Here is a 25,815-nt window from a genome sequence, read left to right on the forward strand (position 1 = left end):
ACCGAGAACAGTGCATCTTTTAAAGTTAATGCAGGAAACAAGGGAGAAAGGCAGTTCGGATTGCATCCTCAGTGTGGCAAACGAAAAGCTTTACGAACAGATATCAAAACGAAGAATCCAAATAGGTATGACAAATGCAGGTTAATGTCCCTGCGACATTGCTTCACTCCCCCGTTCCAAATTACAGAAACAGTCACCGTCAGGAAGACCTGCCGTTTCTTTCCAAACCCACAACGTCCCGATCAATTACATAAACAGGACGCTGTGATGGAGATCAGGAGTCTTTAATACCGGTCTGTTTTCCCAAACTCTTCGTTTCCCATCCTTCAACCTTCTGAAGTGCAAATGCAAAAAAAAGCCAGCATAAATTGCTCGTATAAGTTTTATTCAATAATTTACCCCTCCCTCCCCCCCATTAAAAACAAACAAAAAGAACGATGGAACCCGGACTGTGTAGTCTCGGTGCATTACACGTCACCACATCAAGGTGGAACAATGCTTCTCTCTGCCATTTTTTCTCTTCCACCACTCAGTGTAGTGCACTTTCTCTTACAACTCCAAATATTCAGTCTCCTCAATTTGTGGTAATAACACACTGTAGTTTGAAAAAAACAAAACAAAACAAAACAAACAACAACAAACAAATCAAAATCAAAAGTATCCTGTGTCATACACAGTGAGTCCTGGGTCACACCCAGGTCAGTTCAAACATGTCAAGCTGAGGTCAGATCCCAGTGAGAAACGGAGAAAGTCCTTTTGCGTATTAATGGCATATCTCGAGGCAACAGTAGCTGTTATCTTAATTAGATGCAGGTTTGTGGCTTTGTCGTTGTTGTTTTCAGTATCCATTAATGCATGCAAGCTTGGACTTTAGCACATGGTCTTTGTTCACGTCTCTGTATCTCCAAGACAGAAGGATGTCATTTCATACGTTGAAAAAAAAAAGACTTTTTTGGGGGAGGGGGGGGGGGGGGGGGGCAGTGTGTTTAATACATTGGTGCAGATATCAAAGGCTAGTATCATAGAGTGAGAAATGTGTGCACATGTGTGTGTATGTATGGGTGGGAGTGGCGGTTTGGAGCAGACACAGGCATCACATTCACAATCTCTTCCAATATTTGTAATGGGCAAATATGCAGGAAAAAAGCTCCATCTGATAGATGTGTTGTTGGGATTATTGAGAAGTCTTTAGCATTCACAGGAAAACACTTCATAGTCCTCATTGTAGAGATGGCATGCTGATATAACGGACAGGAAAACAGTTTTGATGGTGCTAAGACACTACATGACCTTTAACTGTAATACAACCTTTGTAATATATTCATACATATTTATGATACAGTAATATAATGTAAAGTGGTCAAACACTGCAACCACTGCTCTTTTTTTAGGGAGTCGTGTTTCTCTGATCTGTTATTCCCAAGGTTACATGGGTTATTTTCAGATGCAGCTTTCCAAGAAAACTGAATCATTTTACAAACCATTAGACCGCATTCCATAAATGACCAGCAAAGCAGGTGTTCCTTGTACATTGCACTGAAATGATGAATTATTAAAGCCATTTGTTTTGCGATCAGGCCTCTGTAATATTGCTGCGGGTGCTGAAAATAGTGAATACATATTGAGTATACTGAGAAAAGGGTGGAGCAAAAACGGGTGATTTTCTGAATGTGCTGATGCCATGCCTGTGTCTCCTTCTACTATCGGTAAGTATGCGAATACACAAGCACACATGTGCGCATGCATGTGTGAATTTCTGAATAGCAAGATCCATGAATGCAACCCTTTTGTGCTGAAAAACTCCTGTTGAGGAAGCACAGAGGAGGGGAAAGAGTGGTGGACAACATGTTGAGTAAGAGAGCAAGCAAAAGAAATATCGGTGTCGAACAGATTTCACAATTTGAGAGGCAGCCCAAAAGGACATTCACTGTCCATTCACCCTTAGACCTTGTCCAAAACTCTCCCCTTCCTGCTCAGATGGCGTGTCACCACAGTTCCCCGCTTCAGCTCCTGGGATCAGAGTAGGCGCCTTATGTGATCCGTCTACACCCTCCAAGCCAGCATCCTCTTCGTCTTCCGCTGGTTCCTCTTGGACGACTCCTTCACCTTCAGCTTCAGCCTCTGCTCCTTCGGCCCCAGAAACGGGGCTCCCTTCAGCCAGTGGTGGGTGAGTCCTGAGAGGTTCCTTGCGATCTGGATACAACCTCTGCTCCAGGTTCTTGAAGTCAGACTCGAAGGGGAGGGGTACACCAGACTGCGGGGTGCCAAGAGCCAGGCCCAGACCAACAGCAGCACCCATGCCCATTCCTGCACGGTAGACTTCCATGCTATCAGGCAGCATAGACTTGATCTTGGGCAGCCATCGTTTGCGGACACGCCTTGCATTTGTGCACATGTCAGCAGCAATCACATTCATTTCACTCTCCTTGAAGTTAGGGTTGAAATTTTGACAGTAGACTGTAAAAGAAAGAAAACAGCAAAATCCATGTAGACACATTAAGCTTGTAGTAAATTCTATTTCAATTACTAGATGAGTTGGATAATACACGTACGTTTGACAGCGTTGAGGACCCTGCTGTCCAGGGGCTTTCTACTTGGGTCACTAGTAGAAGAACGGATACCTGTCCCACAGCTATTGGCTAAAGTGTTTCTGCAAGAATAAAGAGTGGACACCAGGGGGCAGAGTCAGCAGCAGGCATATAAGGAGACAAAACATGAGAACTCACACAATTAACCGCATTGCACAACATGGCCACAGATGGAGTGTGAAAGTTGCTTTGTTACAACAGCAGTAGTGTTGGAGTCACACACAGACCTCAAATTGAAGAGACTTCTCCAAACAAAAAGACAAACTGCTTATTTGTGCATGTCTTTATACTCACCTATCAAAGAACGTGGCTAACAGGCGTCGGAGCAGGACTTTGTGTTTGATACCAGCACACAAATGGCAATTCATCAGTTGGCCTCGTGTCATGAACACTTGTGTACCTGTGCAGCGTGGATACAGAAATGATTTGCAGGGAAATGTGTTTTCATGACAATATCTTTCTGAGTTTTTTAAAGACTCCATTTCAATCTTTTCCAAAGTTAAATTCTGTATTCACAGAGACCTTAACATGAATGAGACAAAGCTTTAGCAGCCCAGCGTGCGATCAGAAACTCTGAGAGCAGCGAGGATTTCAGGCTATTACATTACACAGTTTTACATTTTCTTTTAAAACACAGTCTCTTTCACATTTATGTTTTGTATTCTACATCTTACATCCAGACTGAATTACACACTTCCATTGTATTCATTTCTGTTTTTAATGGAATAACATTAGGATTTGATTGAATCTGAACAAGTGGTAACATTCTGAACTCTTGCACCAGACATTTTTTTTATTTATTATCGACCGCAACTGCCATGTGCCATTGTGTTCAGCAATCTCTGTGAATTATAGTAGGAACTATTCAGACTCCATTCTTTTGTCTGGAAGGATTCAATCCTGAACTTATTCCACTTTTTTGCCACACACACTGTAGGAAAAATGTATTACCTACATGTTGAGTGGTACCTGTTCTCTTTGAAAGTCTGAGGTCTGAATGCCAAGAGCGATATCTGGCATCCAGTCCAAAGACTTCAGGTTTTATCTCATCACACCTAAGAAAGTATTTTTCCTCATATACTCAGAGTTCTGTGAGGGCCATTCTGCAAACGCCCGGCAGGCAGTCATGTGCTTTTTTACTCTAGAGTGACTTCCATCTAGTCACTCTTCCATAAAAGCCTGATTGATAACCACAGAGATGGCTCTCCTTCTGTCACGGTTCTAACTCTCTGCAAATACATTCTCTGGCTTTGTTTTATCACTTTAAGACCAACAGGCACAGTGACATAAGTTGAACCCTCTGAGGCAGTCCACCTTCGACCTCCATAACTATGATTCTCTTTAAAAAATGTAAATGACTTAATTATGTGAGTGGGTGAATGCGTGCTTACCAACTACCAATTCCAGCTTCTCCCCCGGGTCCCCCTCAGTGTAGAGCTTAGGGTGGCACCGGTAGCCTATCTGGCTTATGAGACTTGCGGGCAGAGCCACCAGGTCCCGGCGGATCAGCACGCAGTTGCGGTTCTCCAAGGCCAAGGGCACTGCTGCCATCTCTGGCTTGTCCTGGACTAATCAAAGTTAGAGGGAAAACGGATTTTAGAAACAAACAAAAAAAAAAACTCCCAAAAAAGTTATGTGGTTTTGTGTTACAGCTATAGATAAATGTGCAAGCGTTCATTAGCTCAGTGCAATACAATCTGCAGAAGCAGTTATACACCCATCCTCTGTGGCACTATTAGAGGGGAAAGCTATAGGATATAATTATCCCAGCAGGTTCAGGTAATCTCATACAAGTTTGTTGTGTTTCATGAATGTTTTAGAGCATTGCAGATATCTCCCAGATAAGTTATGATGCTGCATCAGCAACTCCAGTTTTGGAGGGGAACATATCTAAAGCTGGGTGTAGGGTTCTGGCTCACAAAAATGTTTTCCCTTAACCTCTAGGAGAACTTGTGTGTGTCTGTGTGTGTGTGTGTGTGTGTGTGTGTGTGTGTGTGTGTGTGTGTGTGTGTGTGTGTGTGTGTGTGTGTGTGTGTGTGTGTGTGTGTGTGTGTGTGTGTGTGTGTCAAAGGAATGATGTGCACGGTTCTCAAATATCCCACAATGTCACCCTCGGGCTCTCTGACTGATTGCAGATAGAGTGTATTTCATAAATATCTGAAACTCTAGAATTTGACAAACCTGTGTGATGCTTTTGAGCTGCCAGATGTGAAGAATAATACTGGCATGCGTATGCACAAGTGAGTTTCTGACTATCCATCTGGACTCAGTCTGTGCTTATGTGCATGCACAAACTTGCATGTAGCGTCCATGCGTACATGTGTGGACAGATCTACGCTAATATGATATTGTGGTGGAATGCCATAACAAAAGGCAGCACAGACCAGCTGTCGTAACTGTGATAAGGAGTGTGTTGTTGGTCACGATGCACACTAATCATAACTCCATAAAGCTATCTTTATGCTGAGAGAACCCACACACACACTGGAGGCACAACATCCTGCATTTCTAAAGACATGCAGGATACGTGATTTATGAAACAGAAAATAATGTAAGTGGGATAAAATAAATGTGCATCAGTTCTTTGTCTTTTTTTTTCCTCTGCACAATCCACAACAGATCTGGATATATCATTATATTTTTGGCAAGTCATGCTGAGTTTTACTTTAAGATTGGTTTGATATCAAATGAACTTCCCTTATCCAAGAACAGTGGTGGACATAAAGCACTTAGGCAAATTTTGGATGTCTAGGAGAAAAAAACTGAAGCTGGGCACAGTCACGGACTTGGAAAGGCAGTGTTATAAGTGTATGTAGTAAGTCAGTGTCACAGAATAAAAAAATTTGTGGATGAAAATGGAATGTTAGTTTTTCATTTACAAGGAATGTTCTGCATTTTTTGAGAGGTTCGTCGTAAAATATTAAAAAAGAAAGTAAACTTATAGTGATGTTTGATAAACCTGAGCACATATTATCAAAGATTTTACTCACTCCCATAAGGGTTAGCGGAACGTCCATAAAGGTGACTGTAGGCCTCCTCAGTGATCCCATCGTAGGGCTCTTCCTCAAACTCCTCATCCTCATTCTGGTAGGAGGTGGGGCTGTCAGTTGTGGGCAGGCTGGATGCTCCAGGACTTGATCTTTCAACTCCTCCTCCTGCCCCGCCTCCTCCTCCGCTGGTTGCATGAAGGTGGAAAGTAGGCATGCCAGGAATGGGGTTCCCGCCAGCCGTCGTGTAAAAGAGTGAACTTGCCCTTGACAAACGACTCCCCAGCTCTGAAGACGAAATCTTGCTTTGCGTTGAGGGTATTGTCACGGGTGTCGGGTCACCACTTTCTAGCTTGATCTTGCGGTGTGGCATGAGTAAGGATGGAGACCAGCCTGGGGTTCCCAAAAGGGCGGCCACTGTGAGGCCGTTACCATTATTACAAGGACTCTGTGGCTCAGATCCTGTTTCTTCCAAGGATCCTGCTGTTTGGGAGTCACAGTGAGGTGAGTTGGCCTTGAACATCAGGTCCATACCTCTTTCTACTATATGCTGAATTTGGAGGTAGCCGGCTGTGTACATGACCACCAGCTGTTCACTAGCTGCCATTGTGAGCTTCCCTGTGTAGCAGAAACTGAGGATCTGCTCAAAGCAAGCAGGTGTGACTGAGGAAGGCAACTCAAACTGGGTCTTGGTGGAGCTGCTGAAGAGGTCGCGAAAGTAGAGGCTGCTGGCAGCCAAGACGGCCCGGTGGGCTTTGAAAGCTTGACCTGGGAGAAAAAAGTGAGGGACATAGATCAAACACCCATTTAGCAATGTTTCGACGTTCCTCATACACTATAAATCCTGAAGAATTGATGAAAACCAACCTTTGACCAGAATGGATACATCACAGTAGTGTCCCAGCAGGCGCTGCTCGTTAAGAGAGCCCAGAACTGTGGCTCCAAAGTTTGGGATCTCCACATGGAGCAGCTGGGACATGTTGGCCGCAGAGGGAGAGGAATATGGGGTTTCAGATATTCACTGCAGATTTTGCCACTGAGAGAGGCATCTGTAAAAACAAAGGAAAAAAGAGAAGATATGTAGAAGAGATATACAGTGAGAAAGAAAGAGCGAATGTAAAATGCGTGAAAGATAAAAAAGACATGCCGGAGGGAGGCAGGGAGGCGCGAAGAGAAAATTGAGAGAACGTTAGAGGAAGCAAAGAGTAAGAATGGAAATAGAGTTGAGATGAAGTGAGAAAATGAATACAGTTGAGGGAGAAGTGAGAGGTGTGTGAAAGAAAGATGGATATGCGGCGATAGTGGGTGAGAGGGTTGAGGCAGGAGAGAAAAAGGAGGAGTCAAGCCACTCCACTGGAGAAGGAAAAAAAAAAAAAAAAGAAGAAAAGCAAATACAATGCCAAGTCTACTGTACATAGAAGATTGTGAAACACCTTGAGGCTATGTTATTTTACATGTCTAAAACCTTGGACTCATTCCCTGCACTAAATGCATCAACAACAATTCTCTCTCTCAGCATGGACTTTGATGGGCTTCAAGTCAGCCTGGACAGCAACTTTTCTTTGCAAGAAAACCCCAATCAGTTTTCCATGTCATAGCTTTCGAGATTCTCCTTCATTTTGCTGACACAGTGTTGTACCTTTGTCAGCATGTGCTCTTTTTCTAAACTGGCAAGGAATCCGTCCGGTGCAATCCGCTATTTCATCTTTACTTTAATAGCTCCCTTGTCTCCTTTTCAGTAACATTCTCCAGGCATATTTTCACCTTCTCTCCTGCCATGAACCTTGTATCATTGTTTTTGTCTCCCCACCAACCCACACACATACATATACGCACTAGTTTCATTATTGAGCAATGCTGCAGAACAGTTTCCAGGAATACAAACTGAACAAAAAAAAGAAAAAAAAATGTCACCGCCTCTCTCTCAAACACACACTCACTGGATTTCTCTCTCTCCCACTTCATGCGCGCCACACAGACAGAGCCATGCAACCCGGCTTACTTACATAAAAGTGGGCATGCATAAATACACATGTCCCTATGCAGTAGGGGCTGCATAGGGACATCACTGTGTAGGAACCACCACATGACTTTCCTCTGCTAGCAGCCTTTACCACATGCACAAAAAGAGCGCCCACTGTTATCCCAGACAGTTCTGACCTGTGTAAGCCAGTCTTCTGGTTAAAGCACCATGGAGTCTTGTCACACAAACACAGCAGCAGCAGCAGCAGCAGCAGCAGTCAGGACCAGGACAGAAGAGGAAGAGTTAGTGATGGAAAGAGAGCACTCTGTACTCCGTCTGGTCGACTCTCTCTTTCACTTAAAGTGTCATTCCTCCTGTCTCAAGGATGAATCTCTGTGCTGTCTGACTGACTTTTCTGTCTGTCTACCCTTGCCTATCTTCTATCTCTATATCCTCCAAAGCCCCATTCTCTCTGCACACTGTCTGTTCTAGCAATGTCTCAAAGCCTCCCTCTGCCTCCTTGTCATTATCTCTCTCTGTTTCTCTCCCCTCTCTCTATTCTCCAAGGGTTGAATTCAACAAGTGCCGCTGTAGAGAGAGGGAGTGTGAGAAAGGGAGAAAGAGAATGGAGGGGGGGGGAGAGAAAGAGAGAGACCAGAGCAGAGCGAATCAATGATGAAAGGAGTGGGAGGCTCAGTGTGTGCGTGTGTGTGCATGTGTCTGCGCGCGTGTGTCTGATCAATGCAGTATCTATACGTCGCAGGGAGTGGGAGGGAGAGAAAAACACAGGCTACAGTTACAGACAGAGACAGAGACTGGGCAGAGCTAGCGAGAATCAGGGGAGGGGAGGGGAGAGTTGAGACAGAGAGAAAGTCATTTGAGGACAGTACGAGTAGAGAAAGACAATTAGGTTGAAGCAACTTCTGCCACTTGCCCCTGGACACAGATGTCTATATGGTCTGATAGAAAGAGGAGGAGAGTGACTAAGACAAAACAGAAATGGGAAAAGCTTGGCGAGGTCATAGCCACCATTAATTAATTAGACAATGAATAGAGAAACTTCTGAAATCCCTGTTTGACGCAATTCAAGGGAGAATGCGTCACAGAGCTTTACCAAAGTGGAAGCTTTATTATACACAATGCAGCAACACTCTAATCCTCCCAAATGTAGAATTGAAAAGGTTAATCAAAAACACCGTCTGCTATGTCAAGGTATTTCCCATTTTCTTACAATCTCTCGAAGACAATAGTTTAAAAAAAGAGGAGGTTTTACTTTTGAGCAAGTGTTGTGTATTTTCTCTGAATCATGCAAGGCTATCTCTGCCAAACACCTACACATAAACACAACGAAGCACTGTCTTCACGCAAGACTATTTTGTATTTCTGCATGAATTGATAAATTAAATGATTAATTTACACCTCCGCTTTGGTCGCTCAGCTTATTCAGGTGGCATTTCAGTGTTTTCTCTTGTTTCGTTTTTGGCCGGCACACAGAAGGCCTCCCTAAATGTAACTTGATGTGGATGAGGGAGGACAGGAGCCAGATGTCGCAGCCTGTGATAGGACAACAGCGAAAAGAAGTACAGTTACCACAGGAGAAGTTCCAGAAAGACGTGTGATGGTGTGGGAGGATATAAATGCAAAACTGCTGTAACGGATGAGTAAGAGAATTTTTACAGTATCTGTGTACGCACACATACACATGAATGTTGTGTAATTCTTGCTCGGTAGAGGAAAAAAAAAATACAAGAGACAGCTCGCTCAGTGCCACCCTGTGTTTTAAGTGATGAGACATGAAGACAGTAAACATGGTGATAAATTATCTTAAAATCTCATTGCGTCCGTTCCTGTTACAATATGCGATCTGAAGGAAATGTGTGTATATAGAGCTGATGCAGAGCATTTTTACATCTGAAGGTGTCACCAGAAAGTATCAAGGCAGATTGAGCTTCGTTCTTTGCCAAAGAAACCTGAAGTGGAGAAAGTTGCACTAAACTGAGCAAACTTTTACTCTTCAGTCACAGCGGAAATATGAAAGGGAGGATATCTCAAAGCGTTGAATACAGTGAGTCAGACTTTGGTTTAGAGAGCTGTGCCCCAGCAGTGTGATATCTGCACGGCACATATAGGCACACATGAGTGAGCGCACACAAAAAGCACAGTCAAAACGCAGGAGAAACAAGCCTGCATATGCACACACACTAATGCAAACAGACATATTCACACTCTCTCACACACACACACACACACACACACACACACACACACACACACACACACACACACACACACACACACAGTCAGGTAATCTCCCTCTGCATACTCAGCAGTACAAATTCTGCTTGTTTGTCTGTCTTGTCTGTCCCTCTGTGAACCCTCCACACTGCTTGTCCTTCGGTCCGTCCATCAATTACTCTGCCTATTGTGTCCTCGCATTGCCTCGTGCTTCTCTCCTCTCCCTGTTCTCTATCCTTCCCGCCCTGCATACCACGTACCCACTGTCTCTCTGCCAATTAATGCACACAGGGCTGCATTGCAGTGAGGTTGGCGCGTGCCACGGCAGCAAGCACAGTACAGAGTCTACAGACATGCATGTACGTGCCAGCCAGGCAGAGCGAGAGGGAGGGGGGGGGGGGGGGGGGGGGCAGAGCGAGGGAAAAGAGGAAGAGGGAGGGGGAGAGAAAGAGCAAAGGAGAGTGAACAGAGAATATGTTGAGTCAGGCAGACAGGACGGCGGTGTGCCACATTTCACATATACAGAGCCGCAGGTTCATGTAAATGTATGCTTGAATGGTGATGAAAATAAAGGTGCATATACATTATCGGAGTGCGCACACGGAACACACACATTCACACAGATGAATAATGTGCACGTGTACTCACAGAAACATGCACATGCAAATTCCACCCTCATGCAGCCTACATTAAATATAGACTTTGCACAACCTTGATAAAAAAATATAAGGCACAGACTCCCTCGACTTGTTTGTCTAATGAGTGATTGAGTGTGTGTGTGTGGTGTGTGTGTGTGTGTGTGTGTGTGTGTGTGTGTGTGTGTGTGTGTGTGTGTGTGTGTGTGTGCGCCTCTCTGTACTTTGTGTCCTCATTTCCAACCGAGTGTGTTTGCATTTCCATGTCAAAGTTTCTCGCATACCAAGGCGTGTTTTTATAATCATCATAATATACCCGGCTGTGACTTTTGGCACTTTATGCTAGGCATGTGTATGTGTGGGGCGGTGTGTGTGTGAGTGCGTGTGTGTGTGTGGACATAGTTTGTGAGTTTAGATATGGGATTTGAATGCAGCTCTGATTGCTGCTGTCTGCTTTGTTGGAATGTGTTACATCCATTTTAATCAAGGATTCATACCTACGCACAGTGTTATTAACTGTAGCAGCAGGTCCAGGCATATTTGAATAATATGAAGAAATGAGACGATTCGCCAGATGGCAAACAAACCCATGCGCGTGCGTGTGCGCACACACATACACACACAGGTTTTAATTATCAGTTATACTGTAGCCGTCTACAAATTGACAATAGTTGAACATTCAAGCATAAAACCATAAAAGTCTTATGCTATTGTGATTCATGTGCTTACCGCTTTGTGGAGTAGCTCAAGTAAGTTCAATGAATACTAATACTGATCTCGCATGACCTGGTTGTAAACACTTCACTGAAAGCATGTCTTGTCATGGCACGTAAAAGTCATTGACATTAGTTACATTGCTAAAGTACAGCTAACACATAAAAAAAAAAAATCTTAATTATAATTATAAAAAAAATAAAATGCTACTGAGTCAAACAGACACACATCCTTCTCTTGCTTATGTTGCCTCTATACAATCTCAATATGAACAGTCCCCTCGTTATAAATATTCAGATCCTGCAGTTGTTCTCATGTCTAAAGTGTACCAGACAACAGATTCTATCCACGTTGAGACGGCAACGCTCCCTGGCAACAGTTCTACCAATCGGGGATGAGCGGGTGTCTGCCGGAGTCTGTCTGAGTATCATTATGGGATGTCGAGAGAGAGAGAGGGAGGTAGAGAGAGGTTGCTTATCAGTGCTTGTAATGCAACATCATTCGCTGCGTATAGACCCTGCTGGGTGAAGTTGTCTGTGCATAGTCAGGATCAAAATCTTTTTTTTTTCCTTTAAAAAAAACAAAAAACAAATCCCCATGATTCATTGCTGTTATGTAACAAAGAGACAACTATGAAATGATTTGTTGTGGGCTGAATATTGTCTGGTATCGTTCCACTTGTAGTCACTCAATACGCACCAATAATGTAACTCATGGTCTGAAGGAGGATAAGATGAACAGCTGTACTGCAGTGTGAACTAAAGCAGTGCAGTGACACAAAAAATAAAACACAAAAACTGACTTAAAACTCATATTGCCACATTTCACATTTTTCAAATAAGAAAAATTAAGATTGAAAAAAACGTGTATTGTTATTCTTTTACTTTACGTCATAGTTTTTAATGTAACTGATTTAACAACTGAGCGACACAGTGGGGTAGTGGTTAGCATGCTTGCCTCGTGGCAAGAAGGTTAATTCAGTCCAGGTGAATTTGCATGTTCTCCCTGAGCATGTGCTGTTTTTCCTCAAATGCCACAAACCAAAGACATGGTTGTGAGCTAAACTGGGGACTGTAAATTGCATATTGTGTGTTTCTGAGTTCGCACTGTGATATACAAGTGTCTTGACAAGGATGTCAACCATCTTTAGCCCAAAGTCTGAGTTAGGGTAAAATTACAAACCAAAAATTAGTCCTCTTATCAGCTGCTCTTCTTCCTATAAGTCTTTATAGAAAATGTAAACACAATTTGACTCTTGTAGAGATGGTCACATTTTTGTCTCCTGCACAATATCACATTGCTCAAAGTTGCTCATCTCTGGTAAATGCCACGACTTACTGATTCTTGTCTATATGTGACATGCCTATGATAAAAGTGTTGCACTTACTTTTCAAGCAATTGGAATTCATTTCCATTGAACTTCTTCAATACATTGCACAACTGCACTCAACACAAAATGTCTTGCTATTATACTTTATAATCCCTGTCAGAATCCTAATCATTAAACAGCTGAAGGCCTTTTCCATAACCATAAGAAAAAAAGTAGCATGCACACTCCAACACAAAAATGTACATGTTATATTAATGTGCAGCAGTCCTGGAGAAGAAACCAGAAGGGAGGCACATTCACAACTACAACCTTTCGACGCACCAAAGAAACATTCCACAGTGGTTTGGAGACAGTATCCAACACAAAGCTGCTCCAGAAACCGACCTTAACAGTGGACTACCTGTCAGTTCAGCCTGTAGTCTTAGTGCAAACCAGACAAAGGGGAAGATTATGTATGTACAGTAAATGTGTGTGTGTGTGTGTGTGTGTGTGTGTGTGTGTGTGTGTGTGTGTGTGTGTGTGTGTGTGTGTGTGTGTGTGTGTGTGTGTGTGTGTGTGTGTGTGTGTGTGTGTGTGTGTATATACGTGCTTGTTTGAGTATGTGTGAGTGATTCTCCCGAGGCAACAGCATTGCTAATGGACTCCAAGTGGTTGTGGGAGGTAAACAACAAACAGTAGCAGTGGCTACTACATCGCACAAATATAAAGGAGAGTTGAGGACATGGCGAATGAGAAGGGGGGGGGGGGGGGGGGGGGGGTACTGGAGGGAGGGAGGGAGGGAGGGAGGGGGACTTGAATGGAGAAAAGTGACAACAGCATGCAGAGTGAGGACAAAATAAAAAAGGAAAAAGTGAGGGAGTGTGTGTGAAAGATGCAAATAGAAAACAAGGGAGAAGTTGACAAGGCACAGTCACAAGGAGAGCACGGCTAAGAGAGGAAAAGGGAAATGAAATGAGCCGAGAGACAAGAGGAATGTAAAGCTCAAAAAGAGCTGAGAGGAAAAAAAATTGAGTTACAAAAAAAAATACAGAAAACTAGAAGGGTGGAAAAAGAATCAGAAGGTAAAACAGTCTTTACTTGCTGTGCTAGGCATACTCCTATTAAGCTGTGACTACTACAGCAAAGATTTGATATATTGTATAATTTAAAACTATTTCTTGCCTGCTGTTTCAAGCAGGGCAACAGATACAGCCAAGTCACATCAGCAAACTGACACTTTGTTCTAATCAAAAGAGATTCTACCTGCACATAACGGACTCTAAAATGTCAGTTCCACCAAAGAGGCTTCCCAGAGAACCTTTTGTTTCTGGGACAGAGAGAAACAAAAAAAAAAAAAAAAAGGGGGGGGGGGGGTGTCATAAAATAACATGAGAAAAAAGGACAGGTTGGATTTCTCACTCATATTAAGCTCATATTGCAGAACCATGGGGGCCTGCGGGTCGTTCCAGTTTATAGCAACACATAAATATGACGTGAGAGCAGCAGCGAAACTTGGGTCTGGGACTCACGCAAGACCGAGATATTTTGAACCAGCACTGACACAAGACCAGAAACTCCCCTGACATCCAAGTTAAAAGGAAACTACATAAGCAGCACAAGAAGAGGATGAGGAGGGAGGAGAGAGAGAGAGAGAGAGAGAGAGAGAGAGAGAGAGAGAGAGAGAGAGAGAGCGAGAGAGAGAGCGAGAGAAAAACCTGAAAGTGCAAGAAATGATTCAGGAGGCATCAGCAGAATGAAAGAGCAGCAATATTTGCATGTGTGGACACAGTATTAAGTACTGCACAATGACTATCATGTGATATTCCTTTTTTTTTCGGTGGGGGGGGGGGGGGGGGAGTAGTGTTTGCGAACTGATAAATCCTTTACGTCGATACCAACTTGCAGCTGTCGCGTGACTGTGGGGTGTCAAAAATACAGCGCATAACTATATATTTTCCATGAGCCTCCGAGATTGAATTTCATGCTTGTGATGCGTTGCCAGTACAATATCGGTTTTAATGAGCAGAGGATGGAGAATATTCAAACTCTGTCTGTTTTGTGCTTTTTATGGCTTGTTATTTTTTAATATACATATATATGTACACACTCAGTGTTTGTGTGTCTCTATAAAAGATGGATGGATATTATGAGAAAATATCAGCAGAACATAGGATTATGCAAATTGCAATTTAAATAGACTGCTAACTTAACTATACTATCTATTGTGCACAATGTATTTTTCTCAGGTACTAAATTATATTTGAAACAATAATAAAGTTGAGTCAATACTTCTATAATAGTTAACAAAAACTTATTGGAGCAGAGTTAAGCGTGTTTTGTTGAAATGTAACCTCATTTAGGCTCAGTCAATTGAGTCTGAAGCAGATCGTAATAAAACCAGGTCACTACTCAAACTGAGGTAAATTTGAACAAATAACGAAACAGCCCCCCACCCCCCCAACCGATCTTAAATCAAACTGGATTTGACCTTGGCATCACACCTGGGTTATTGCAGCCATGCCTTGTGACTCTACTTTGGCATATCAAAGGGGCACTTTTCCAGAATGTGATTGTGCCTCAGCAGGTGATCGTACTTTCTCAAAAAGGAGCTAATTGGCTACACACCGTATGCCTGTATTTGAAGTCGCATGGTAATTTATTCCTGCAAGTACAATCCTAAGACGGGTGTGTCACTGCTGCTGTGCAAGCACACCTGGCTAAATGATAATCTAATAGTCTTAAACACAGTGGATTAATGCTGCAGCTTCCAATTTTGATCCATGAACACAGGGTCTTCAAACCGCATCCATATATTTAGCCCGTTAACTCCCTAAGAATCCCCTGCTGACCCTTATTATGCACGATAGTGTTGATATTTCTTCAGCCACACAGAGAACAACAAGTACTCTGAGGCTGGCATGGCTGCAATTTTGATAAGAGATTTAACAGTCATTATTTAGGCGGCAAGGCCCAAAGTCTCTGGTAACAGCCTCTTTAAACGTTAATCTTATCTTTTTTACTAGGAAACAAAAAAAAAAAAAAAAAAAAGAAAGAAAGAAATTTCATGCAACACAACTGTATTAAACAAGATTTTCAGGACCTTTTCAGGACAATCCTGAGCATGCGTACATTACTTTGCTTGCTTGGTAACCTAACCTTGGATAGCCTGTTCAACATGACCTCAATCTGGGGACACAGGGACCATGAGATGGCCTGTTGAGTGTCACTGTCACACAAGGACTGCAATTAGGTTAGATTTTCACAGGATGTCTGCATGTTTGTGAGAGTATGAGTATCAGCCCTATGCATTAGTTCCAAACACGATTTGATTTCCGTGGCGCATGAGACAGTAAAACACGGAGAAAATGGAATAAGTCAGCGTGAAATGAAAGGGTATTAGTGCTGGGCCTGCACATGCAAATGCACTGTGTATAAACTACATTATGTGTAGCACACCAGTTTAGGATGTCTCATCACCCGTGTTTATCCATCGTCAAAAACAGTTGATACTACTCTGGGTCACAAAGTGACCATTACAGGGCAACACAGAGAGACAGACACACACTTGGCCTATTTAGACACGTCATTTAACCTTAAACGATGTGTTTACACTTTGAAAGTACCTGGAGAAAACCTGCAAATGCACAAAGGGTGATTCAGGCTGAACAACAAACTGCATACTAAATATTGAAACTCAAGATACATTTTAAATAAAAATCATTGGAGGTTTTAAATATTTGGGTGGACATGAGAGTAGCTCCAGTCCAAACTCAAGTATCTGTTGTTGTTGTTATTGTTGTTTTAATAAAAGCATATCATGTTTCATATTTGCCAATTCAGAATTCATTGCGGAAGCTGTGGATTGACGTCTCTGACTTTTACCTTTCCGTAGCACTGAGCAGCATTGTTATGGAGTAACGCATTCCTGTTTTGTGACTTTTGTGAAATTAACAGTGATGCTACAATTACTTGGAGGTTGGAGAGGGAGGTAGAGAGAGGTTGCAGTTTCTCTTTGTCCTGCTTCCTGGGGTGCTTCCTAGGTTTTAGAGTTTACTGACATCAGTCTGACCCAGAGTACAGAGATGTATTTAACTTATCTTTATAATACTCAACTTACTACTTTGTTGCTGCCTCTTCTTGTTTTCTTTCAATCATTGATCAATGTTTTATGCAAGGTTATGTCTGACCGTTTGAAATACCAAACATCAATAAAGACTGACTTAAACACATCAAAATAAATGTGTACAGCAACATTTCACTTCTAATTAACTGAATCAGTCATGAGACAGTTCTTCTCAGCTCATTTGTCAAAACAATATAACTATATTACAATACAACAATTTTTTTATTTTTTATTTTAGTGACAAGTAAGTAACTTCACTACTTTTCTAAATTGTATGTGCATTTTCCACATAGTTGAAATAGACCTTCTCCATTAACAGGGGGAATTGACTCACCTATTGTGGGTCTTTTAAGACTGTACTTCAGAAACACGTGTCTCATATAGATAAATAAATAAATATATAAATATAGACATCAAGTCAAAGACAATCCTTAAGTAGGAGTAAATGCAAAAACTGAGCTTGGATGAACTGTTTTCAGATATTCTGATCTCTACAAATGGCCCAACTTTCAAAATGTGCTAATAACTCATGCTGCCATTTCATGCACACATAGACATTAGCGGTTATGTATTTTGCTCTGGTTTTATCTGAAGACACAACCATTCTAAAGACACTCTACCATCAAAGATGCAAAACATGCCAAGATTTTCAATCCAACATGATACATTTGTCCACATATATATAAATCAACTCTTACCAGCAGCTTGTTTTGCAGTTGTATTATTAGTCAAGATGTTTCCTTGGTTCAAGTAACTGTTGGGAATTTCCAGATCATTTTCACATCAACCACCTTATTTTTCACTAAGGGGAGTTTCAAAACATTAACGGAAACAAGAATATTGTGGTTTCAAAATGACGAGTGAGAAATCACCATAGATGTGGGCTATTTTATTTATCATCATAAATATGAGCATACTACACCAACATAATATCAAATATTTGAATTTTAAAGGAATACGCAGACAATCTGACTGTGCACATCGCAAGTAAAGAAAAGCCTTATACTAATTAATATCTATAATTATTTTTAATCCATTTGTTTAGGAATACTTCAGCTGACCAAATAAATCTATGAAATTTGAAAAAGGTTCTGATATGTTAACAAGAATACAAACTCCCATTTGAACACTGTTTAACTTCTGTCAATAATTACTCATTTCAACCCCAAGAACTGTTTTGGTATGTCAAATTAACCTCTGAACAAGTTCAAATGAGTTTTCATTTCCTCTCCAGGGTTATAGCAGGTAGCTTCTTTTTTTCTCCAACTTATTGGCAACATGTGACATACTGCATTATACAATTGAAATAAATGAAAAGGTATTTAATGGTGGAGAGCAGCTGTGGCAAGAGTGTCATTGAAACAAGGGCATGCAAGGTGAGAGAAATAAAAAAAAAACAACAACCCACGAGATCTGTGATAGGATTATTACACGCAGGATAGGGCCGCGTTTCCTCCACAAAAGTAATTTTCTGGATAAAACAGAGTTACTCAATGACAAAATAAATGTAGGCAAATTGTCTTTGAAACCTTCCAGTCCATATTACACCATCAGTTAGCAAAGGAGTGAGTGACAGGAAGAGAGTGACACAAGAAGAGAGAGACAGAGAGACAGAGAGAGAAAGAGAGGGCGGGTGGGGGGGCTACGGAGGGAATAAACATGCCATTTTGATCACCCTGCGCCGTTGTTTCTGAGCTGAATGTTCTACAATGACACATGTGTGACATCAGAGCAGAGCAACATGGCCGCCAGAGGAGCCCAGTGCTATGCGAAAAAAAAATGAGGACACATCTTTCAGCATCAGTGCCCCACTGTGTACAGACAGGAATACACAAACACACACACACACACACACGCACACACACACACACACACACACACCCACACAGACAAAGACATACAGAGGGAGCCGTGCCCACAACGCCTCAGTGCCCCATGTACATTTTTCAATTAGAGCAGACAGAATGCTTTAATTCATTCTCCTGCATGGAAATGGAGGGGGGGGGGGGGTAAACTGCTGTGAGGCAAAATGCTGTTTTATATCATGATTAGGGAAGGTGAATCAAAAGATGTCTCATGACATGCAGCAAAGATTTCCCATGATCAAAATCACAATGTTGTCCAGTGTTAAAATGTATCATAAAAGATGGCTTGTTCAAGTACACAGCAATACATTTATTTTGAGTGCTTACACAACAACAACTCCCTGCCCGACACACACACACACACACACACACACACACACACACACACACACACACACACACACACACACACACACACACACACACACACTCACCGGCACGCACCAACGTGCACTGTACTGTGACCTAAGAATCCCCCAGTCAGCACCACACTAAGCTAGCATACATGTGCTCAAATAACATGTCACCTTGGATAACCTCATCACGCTGGTAAAATGCTGAAATGAGCTATGGCATGCCCGTGCGAACAAGAGCTTGTTTATCCCCGTCTCAAGTCGGAATTAAATAAACAGTAATGCCCTCACATGGCAAAGAAAAGAAAAAAAAAGCCACCTGAGTTTTCAGAATATACACAGGAGTATAGATTTGAGTCTCTCTGTTGAAGATGGGTAATTTATGTTGTGTGGCTGTTGCACAAAATTAAAGAAATGCTTACACAGGACATTATTTTCATAATACTTCCAGGAACTGGTTAGTTTTAATCCTCACTTAAATGACTTTAGATACTTGCTGCTGCATGATCCTGAGCCATGGTAAATAGCAAGCTGTTATGGTCCTCTTATGTATTTTCTTTATTTACCTTTGAAACAGTTTTTTTTCTTTTGTTTCTTTTTGTTAATGTTAAGCTTTACAATGACTGTACAAAAGGGAGGAATGGCAAAAAGAAGGTACACACGTAACTCCTTCCAAGAAAGGGAATAAGCAAATTTCCTTACCATATAAACAAGCATGAAAAGTCAGACAACAAAAAAGGGGATTATGAGACATTTTGCAGTGGAAGTAACCACAAAGCACACTGGATTTCGAGCAGTAAAAGCCAGAAGCATTTAGACAAAATTTTAAGTCAAAGTGGCTTTCACCTTTTGCAGAGAGCACAATTGTCATGAAAGCATCAGGTAAGTAATGCTGTAATTTAGCTCTAATTGCTAACACATGTTATCCTTTGGAAATGGGAGCGAGGGAGGGTGGGCTGTGTACTGAAAACCACCCGCCTCAGATTCCTGTCTTTTTCCACTGGGCCCCTGTGAGCTTTCTGCCAGGCTGTTTAGGACATGAGGAGCACATACAGGACAGGTCATTGCCACAGAGGAGGGGAACAGGAGTGCGGGGAGAGAGGAGGGGGCACCTATTTGTTTCCCTCACTATTACCTTATGCACTAATTAGCACACTTTGTTTACGGGCAGGCATCTTGAGAGAGCCTTGAAGTTAGCAGAAATTTAATTTTGTGCAGCACACAGCAAAAGAGCACGGAAAATTGAGGTGGGCTGCGAGGATAAATGCCATCCTCTGTACTCTCTCTCTCTCTCTCTCTCTCTCTCTCAGTCTGTCTGTGTGACTGTGTGTCCTGTGGGGTTTATTTATGTGTATTTATGTGTGTGTTTGTTTGAGTTCATGTGCATCACACCCTGAATTATAAGTTTGACTTTCACAGTACGTCCAACGGCCCTTCACCGAAACTCTAGGAGCATTAGACAACAGTTTTGCCCCAAACCAGGATAAGAATTTGCAAATATAGTCAGGGTTAGAAAGTTTTATACATTCTAATATGTACATAAAAATAGGAAATGTGTTATATTTTTCAGAACTGCACTCTGTGGCACCAGGTAAGCCCTAATTAATTCTTAATGGACTGATAGCCAGAAATACCATCAAATATAAATGGCTATGGCTATGAAGTAAGTAAAAAAAAAAAAAAAAAAAATCCCATTTCCCATCCTGTGACTGTTGCAGAAACACATCTTCGTCATAGTTCTTAGCACTCTGTAATTCTCTGCTATGGCTACGTGCTTCTATTCATGCTGGAAATACTTGGAGCAATCAGATGTGCACATACTCCCTTTCTTTTCTTTGTTTCTTCTTATACTCAAGCACAAATGCACACACATGCACAGTCTCACACACACACACACATACACACTCACACAATGCAGGCACGACATTCATGCCATGTGATCTTGCAAGGCATTATGCCAACGGCCAAACATGTCACTTACCAGAAATCTCTGAGACAGTGTGAGAGAGCGAGACAGAGTGCAAGTGAGAGGGAGAGAGAAAGAGAGAGAGAGAAAGAGAGAGAGAGAGAGAGAGAGAGAAATTCTGCACATTTGTCAGTTTGTGAGAGCTCCTTGTCAAGTGTAAGTACAGTACATACACGGGGAACATGAGATTTAGCTGCTACAATTATCTGCAATGTAGTGTGGCGTGGTGTGGGGGCAGTCAATTCTGAGAAAAAAGAGACACGTGATCTCGGCGATCTAATGTGGAATTGTTCTAAGGAACATGCCATGTTTACTGTTCATTGTCTAAATTCTTGGAAGGCTTCCTGAAAAGCGTGTAGCGAGCCAAAAGCAGCCCAAATCAGTTACATTTCACGATTCCTAATAGCTTTGGCTGATCCTCTCTTTCTCTCATTTACTCCCTCATTATTTTTCCACTCCCCTGTATTTCAGCATGGACATGAATTGTGTGTTTGGAAAATGGCAATAAATATGGAAAAGAGATTGGTATTTCTGAAGCACGGGCAAAATTCTTATCTCTGTGCATGCATCACAACACATCAATTGGAAATAGAAAATACTTCGAGATAATGCACACAGATACACAAAGAAGAATATCCCACATGCTTCATCTAAGCATTGTGTCTATTGCCATCGAGTGAAGTGATCAGCGCCAGATTGTCAAAAACCTACCAGTGTACTATCATTACACTTGTAATAAGTAATCAGAGGAACTACTAAACCTTGTGTTTGGAAATCACCAGCTATGCTACAAACATGTGACATGCAAATAGTTTGAGTGCAAACCAATAGTGCTATAGTAAAATGAAGATAAATAAGAATCATAGTCAGATCTTGGGTGTATAATATAAAAAAAAAATGGTTTTAGAACTTTTTTTAAAACTTTCAAATTATTCAGAGGTAAAGCGTCAGCTGACAAGGTATCTTCTCGTCACTCTGTGGCTACATTTAGACGCAATTTAGCGTATGCGCATGCTTTAGTACAGCTGGCAAAATACCACCATTTGCAAGTCCATCTGATTCATGTGACTCCCGGCTTAATTCGGGCTGTGATAAGGAAATATTGAGACAGGACAAGGTCACAGAGGCTTCCAACATTGTGTACGATTCATATGCATTTCATGAGCTTCACAGATACATAAATCAGTGCTTTAACTTCAAGAAGATACTCCGGCAATGTTATCTTTCAAACATACCGTTCAGTCAACTTCAAAGTAATCAAAAGCCAAGTATTTTCACTGAACTACTTTAACATTAAGAGAAGTATAATCCTGCCAAGTTCTAGCTGTATTTTTTTTTCCACATTAAAGACACCCAATTATCTTTCTCTCCTTGAAGCCTCAAGAAGATACATAAAGCAGTTTGTTACTATAAGCATCCCACAAAAATAAAAATGCAGCAAGGGGACAGACTCCATGACAAATGATCAGCTCGGCAGCCAAAGAAAACCAAATGTGCAGACATACCGGTACTTTGAAAATCTTGAGAGTAATTTTCAGGCAGGTTTAATTGTCGCAACTTCAAGGAGTAAAACAGCAGCGAAGACTCATGATTTTGTTGACTTTTTTTTTTTAAATACATTGAAAAAAATACCTCAAAGTCTAATATAAGTGATGTTATGTGATTCTTCTTAAGTCTGTGCTTGTTGTATTGCCTTCAATAGAAAAGCAATTTGCAGTTGCTACTCATAACTGTTTGAATTGCAGGTCAAAGAACAGAAAAACAAGCCTGAACACACAAGCAGAGGCAGGTTTTTATCCACCGAGGTTTAACTTGAACAGGCCTCTGCACAAGCACAGGACTAATGTATGAGAATTTGATGTATGACTGGTGCCCTGTATCGCATACCATCAGCAGTGACTCATCACTGTCTCAGGAAAAGGAAAATAAAGAGGCATAAACACACTCCCCGCACAAGTGTACACGCATATACAGAGAAAAGTGCTGCAAGTATGAGGCGGCAAACGAAGCAGCACTGGGACCAAACATGGTTGCCATGTTTTATAAATGCAGTTTGAATTGATAGGCGTGCTTTTTTTTTTTTCTTTACTAAAGAATAATGGTTCAATTGCTGCATATTTCGGATTGGATACTGTATATGACAATTGTAATGAACTCATATTAAATATTTGCTGCCTAAGATTTAACAGTGCAAATAACCTATTTCTAACAAAGCTATAGAAGGATTTTATATAAACTATCCTTCATCTTCGGTTTTATTCAGTTATTTAATTTTGCTGGGATTTTTTTTTTTTTGTCATGTGCAGATATATCATCAACTCTTGCTCATTTATGGGTCTAACAAGAGATCAGACAAGAGCCCCATGGTCTTGTGTGCTTATATTTATTGAGTCTGTGTTGTCGCTCGCTCTCTCTCTCTTTCTCTCTCTCCCTCTCTCTCTCTCCTTGACACTCCCCACTTGCACACAGCCCCGGGCCCCCTTGTGGAATGCTGTATAGTGAGAGAGGCCTATGGAGGAAGGGCATCCCGGGACACGACTCCAGTGCGCGCGCGCACACACACGCACACACACACACACACACACACACACACACACACACACACACACACACACACACACACACACACACACACACACACACACACACACACACACACACACACACACACACACACACACAAATACAGCTGTTGAGAGCCATCACAATCCTTTGGCAGACATCCAAGTCAAAGATGAGTGGTGTTGGAAGGCCTCCTTTTCGAGAGAAAGAGCAAAAAGTCCTACTTTTTCCATGTATGTACAGTATGTGTTAAACACCGAAGATAGAAACTTGGCAGTACAAACCCACATTACGCTGAACTGATTTCTTGGTAGAGGAGGGTGGGTCCTATAAACTACCATGATAAAAATGTGTCTTTGTGTTGCCTTGGGGCACGCAGGTACATCTGAGGATACATGCTGGTCTTAAAAGGGCTGCTTGGAAGCACGGGCAAATGCATTTTATTATCAACAGTGATATTTTTACATGGGAGAAACAGAAACAGATGGGCAATAAAATGCTGGATTCAAAACTGCAGAAGTGTGAACTTCACACTACACCACTTTAAATGATTCATATAACTAAGGAACCCTTAAATCTGTAGTTTTAAGATCCCACCTGTGCAACACCTGTTGGAGAGCGGGATGCTCGATACACTGCAAGTTACACTTTTTTTCAGGTTTTGATCACCTGACAAAAACAAAATGTACACGAAACAAAACAAAAAAAACATGCAACTAACACTACTTGGTTTTTTTTTTTTACAAAAATCTTTTCACAGGCATATTTGGAACAATCACACAAGGCGACAGAGGACCAGACAATAACCATGGCAGCACAGTGACAGTGAGAAAGTGTGTTTGTGTGTGCTGAGGGAAGGAAAGTGACAGGAAATGAAGAAAACTGCCACAATCTACTTGCTGGTGAGCCACACAACTGCAACCATGTACACACAGGAGAGAGGAGGAGTGTATGTATAGCCTGATAGAGCCTGCAGGGTTCAGGTGAGGTGAACTCACTCTTAACTCACTGATCTGACGTAACAAGAGTGCTCCAACACAGTGCTCCATTTGTAACTTTTTAAATTAAAATAAAACAATTCTGACTCAATGCTACAACCAATGTTATCTTGTGAAACCTATTTAACATAATTAAAATGCCACTTCGGATAAAAGATATACAGCTTTCAAAATGCAAGCAGATTTTAAATTCAAAAACAATAAAGGGAAAGATGATGAAATTACCTTACAGATATGGATAACGCAAGAAAAATGCTTATTGGTGGGAAATCTGAGAAGCAAGTCCCACTGGATCATATCATTATTACAAAATACTACACTACACCAGCAACTTCAATTGATCTGTGTGCAGAGGAAAGTCGACATATAGCATTACAATGAAGTTTTCTTTTTAAACTTTAGACTTCATAATGACGCAACGCCTACAGTTTGCCACTTTCAACCCTCATACAGTTGCAGCTAATGACAACACTATTTCCGACGGTTGTTATCATTAGACTGCAAATCTGTGGAGGGGAGGAAAGAAACCAAAAAAGAAAAAAGAAAAACACTGATCAAATCCACCTGGAGCCTCACGAGACATCGGGTAACACCTTCGCGTCGCTTCTTCCTAAAGTTTAAGGCTGAGTTGGGGTGGGAGTTTTGAGGAATGACTGCTTGTGCCGCGGTGCCAGCGCTCGTCGACACACATGCAACCCGGGAGAAACGCACTCGGGAGACGCAGCAGCCAGGGAGTAAATGCATGGCCAAAAAAGCCTATGCGTCATACAAATCAGGCACAGTAAATATGAAGCCAAGACAAGAGGAGGTGTGGGGGGGATATATTTACCCGACACGTCGCTACTCCATACAATGCGGCTGTCAGCTGGCGCAGGCGAGGCACAAGGCTTGTCTCCTCTTCGGATCACCTCTAAAGTTTGTTTCAAAAAAGAAGGCAGGCCCCAGGTTTCCCCCCTCACTCGTCCGCTGGCTCACTCTATCACTTCAGTCCTATCTTCTATAGCCGCTCGTCCCCCCCATCTCTCTCTCTCTCTCTCTCTCTCGCTCTCTCTCTCTCTCTCTCTCTCTCTCTCTCTCTCGCTCTCTCTCTCTCTCTCTCTCTCTCTCTCTCTCTCTCTCTCTCGCTGGTCCCTGTGCAGGAAGTAAACGGCGCTCTCACATGAACAGTATACGGGACTGCGAGCAGCCTGACATCATGCGCCAGAGTTTCTTTTTAAAGACACAGACATGTTGGACTTGTGAGGTGACTGGAAGCACGCGCGCGCGCGCGCACACACACACACACACACACACGCATACACACACGCACACACATATAGATGTATATGCTCACACACACATTGAACTGTCCTACTGATGTTAATAATCTGTGCGCGCAATGGACCGTCAGCCGCGCGCGGTCATAACGTGCGCCTTTACGGACGCATGAACTCGGTGCACTCCGCAGGCTTAAAGGTGTACACTGCTGAAGGCCACTAGTTTTTATTTCTTCTTCTTCTTTTTTTTTTTAAAATAAG

At 42.0% G+C, this 25,815-nt stretch overlaps 1 protein-coding gene across 3 annotated transcripts; it reads right to left on the bottom strand.

Moving 5' to 3' along the window:
• Positions 1–1,004: 1,004 nt before the first annotated feature.
• nacc2 (NACC family member 2) lies at positions 1,005–25,243 on the bottom strand. Of its 3 annotated transcripts, none has more exons than XM_080509741.1 (8): positions 25,128–25,243; positions 7,736–7,773; positions 6,443–6,624; positions 5,579–6,343; positions 3,980–4,156; positions 2,883–2,988; positions 2,553–2,650; positions 1,005–2,457 (listed from the first exon to the last, which is right to left on the bottom strand). In XM_080509741.1, exons 3-8 carry the CDS (start codon positions 6,552–6,554, stop codon positions 1,925–1,927), a joined length of 1,791 nt encoding a protein of 596 aa, XP_080365867.1. In that variant the 5' UTR covers positions 6,555–6,624; positions 7,736–7,773; positions 25,128–25,243; the 3' UTR covers positions 1,005–1,924. The 3 variants fall into 3 exon arrangements, with proteins under 3 accessions (XP_080365867.1, XP_080365868.1, XP_080365866.1); XM_080509742.1 differs by lacking the exon at positions 7,736–7,773 and adding an exon at positions 10,034–10,118 and having other exon boundaries at positions 25,128–25,145; XM_080509740.1 differs by lacking the exon at positions 7,736–7,773 and having other exon boundaries at positions 25,128–25,240.
• Positions 25,244–25,815: the final 572 nt, after the last annotated feature.

Source organism: Blennius ocellaris, assembly GCF_963422515.1.
Source record: "Blennius ocellaris genome assembly, chromosome: 15".
In the NCBI taxonomy this organism is placed as follows: domain Eukaryota; kingdom Metazoa; phylum Chordata; class Actinopteri; order Blenniiformes; family Blenniidae; genus Blennius; species Blennius ocellaris.

Coding starts and splice junctions, on each gene's coding strand:
- nacc2 (XM_080509741.1), bottom strand. CDS start 6,554: ATGTCCCAGCTGCTCCATGTGGAGATCCCAAACTTTGGAGCCACAGTT. Junction 2,989..3,979: donor GAAGCTGGAATTGGTAGTTG/GTAAGCACGCAT, acceptor CACGCTGCACAG/GTACACAAGTGTTCATGACA. Junction 2,458..2,552: donor GGTCCTCAACGCTGTCAAAC/GTACGTGTATTA, acceptor TTTCTTTTACAG/TCTACTGTCAAAATTTCAAC.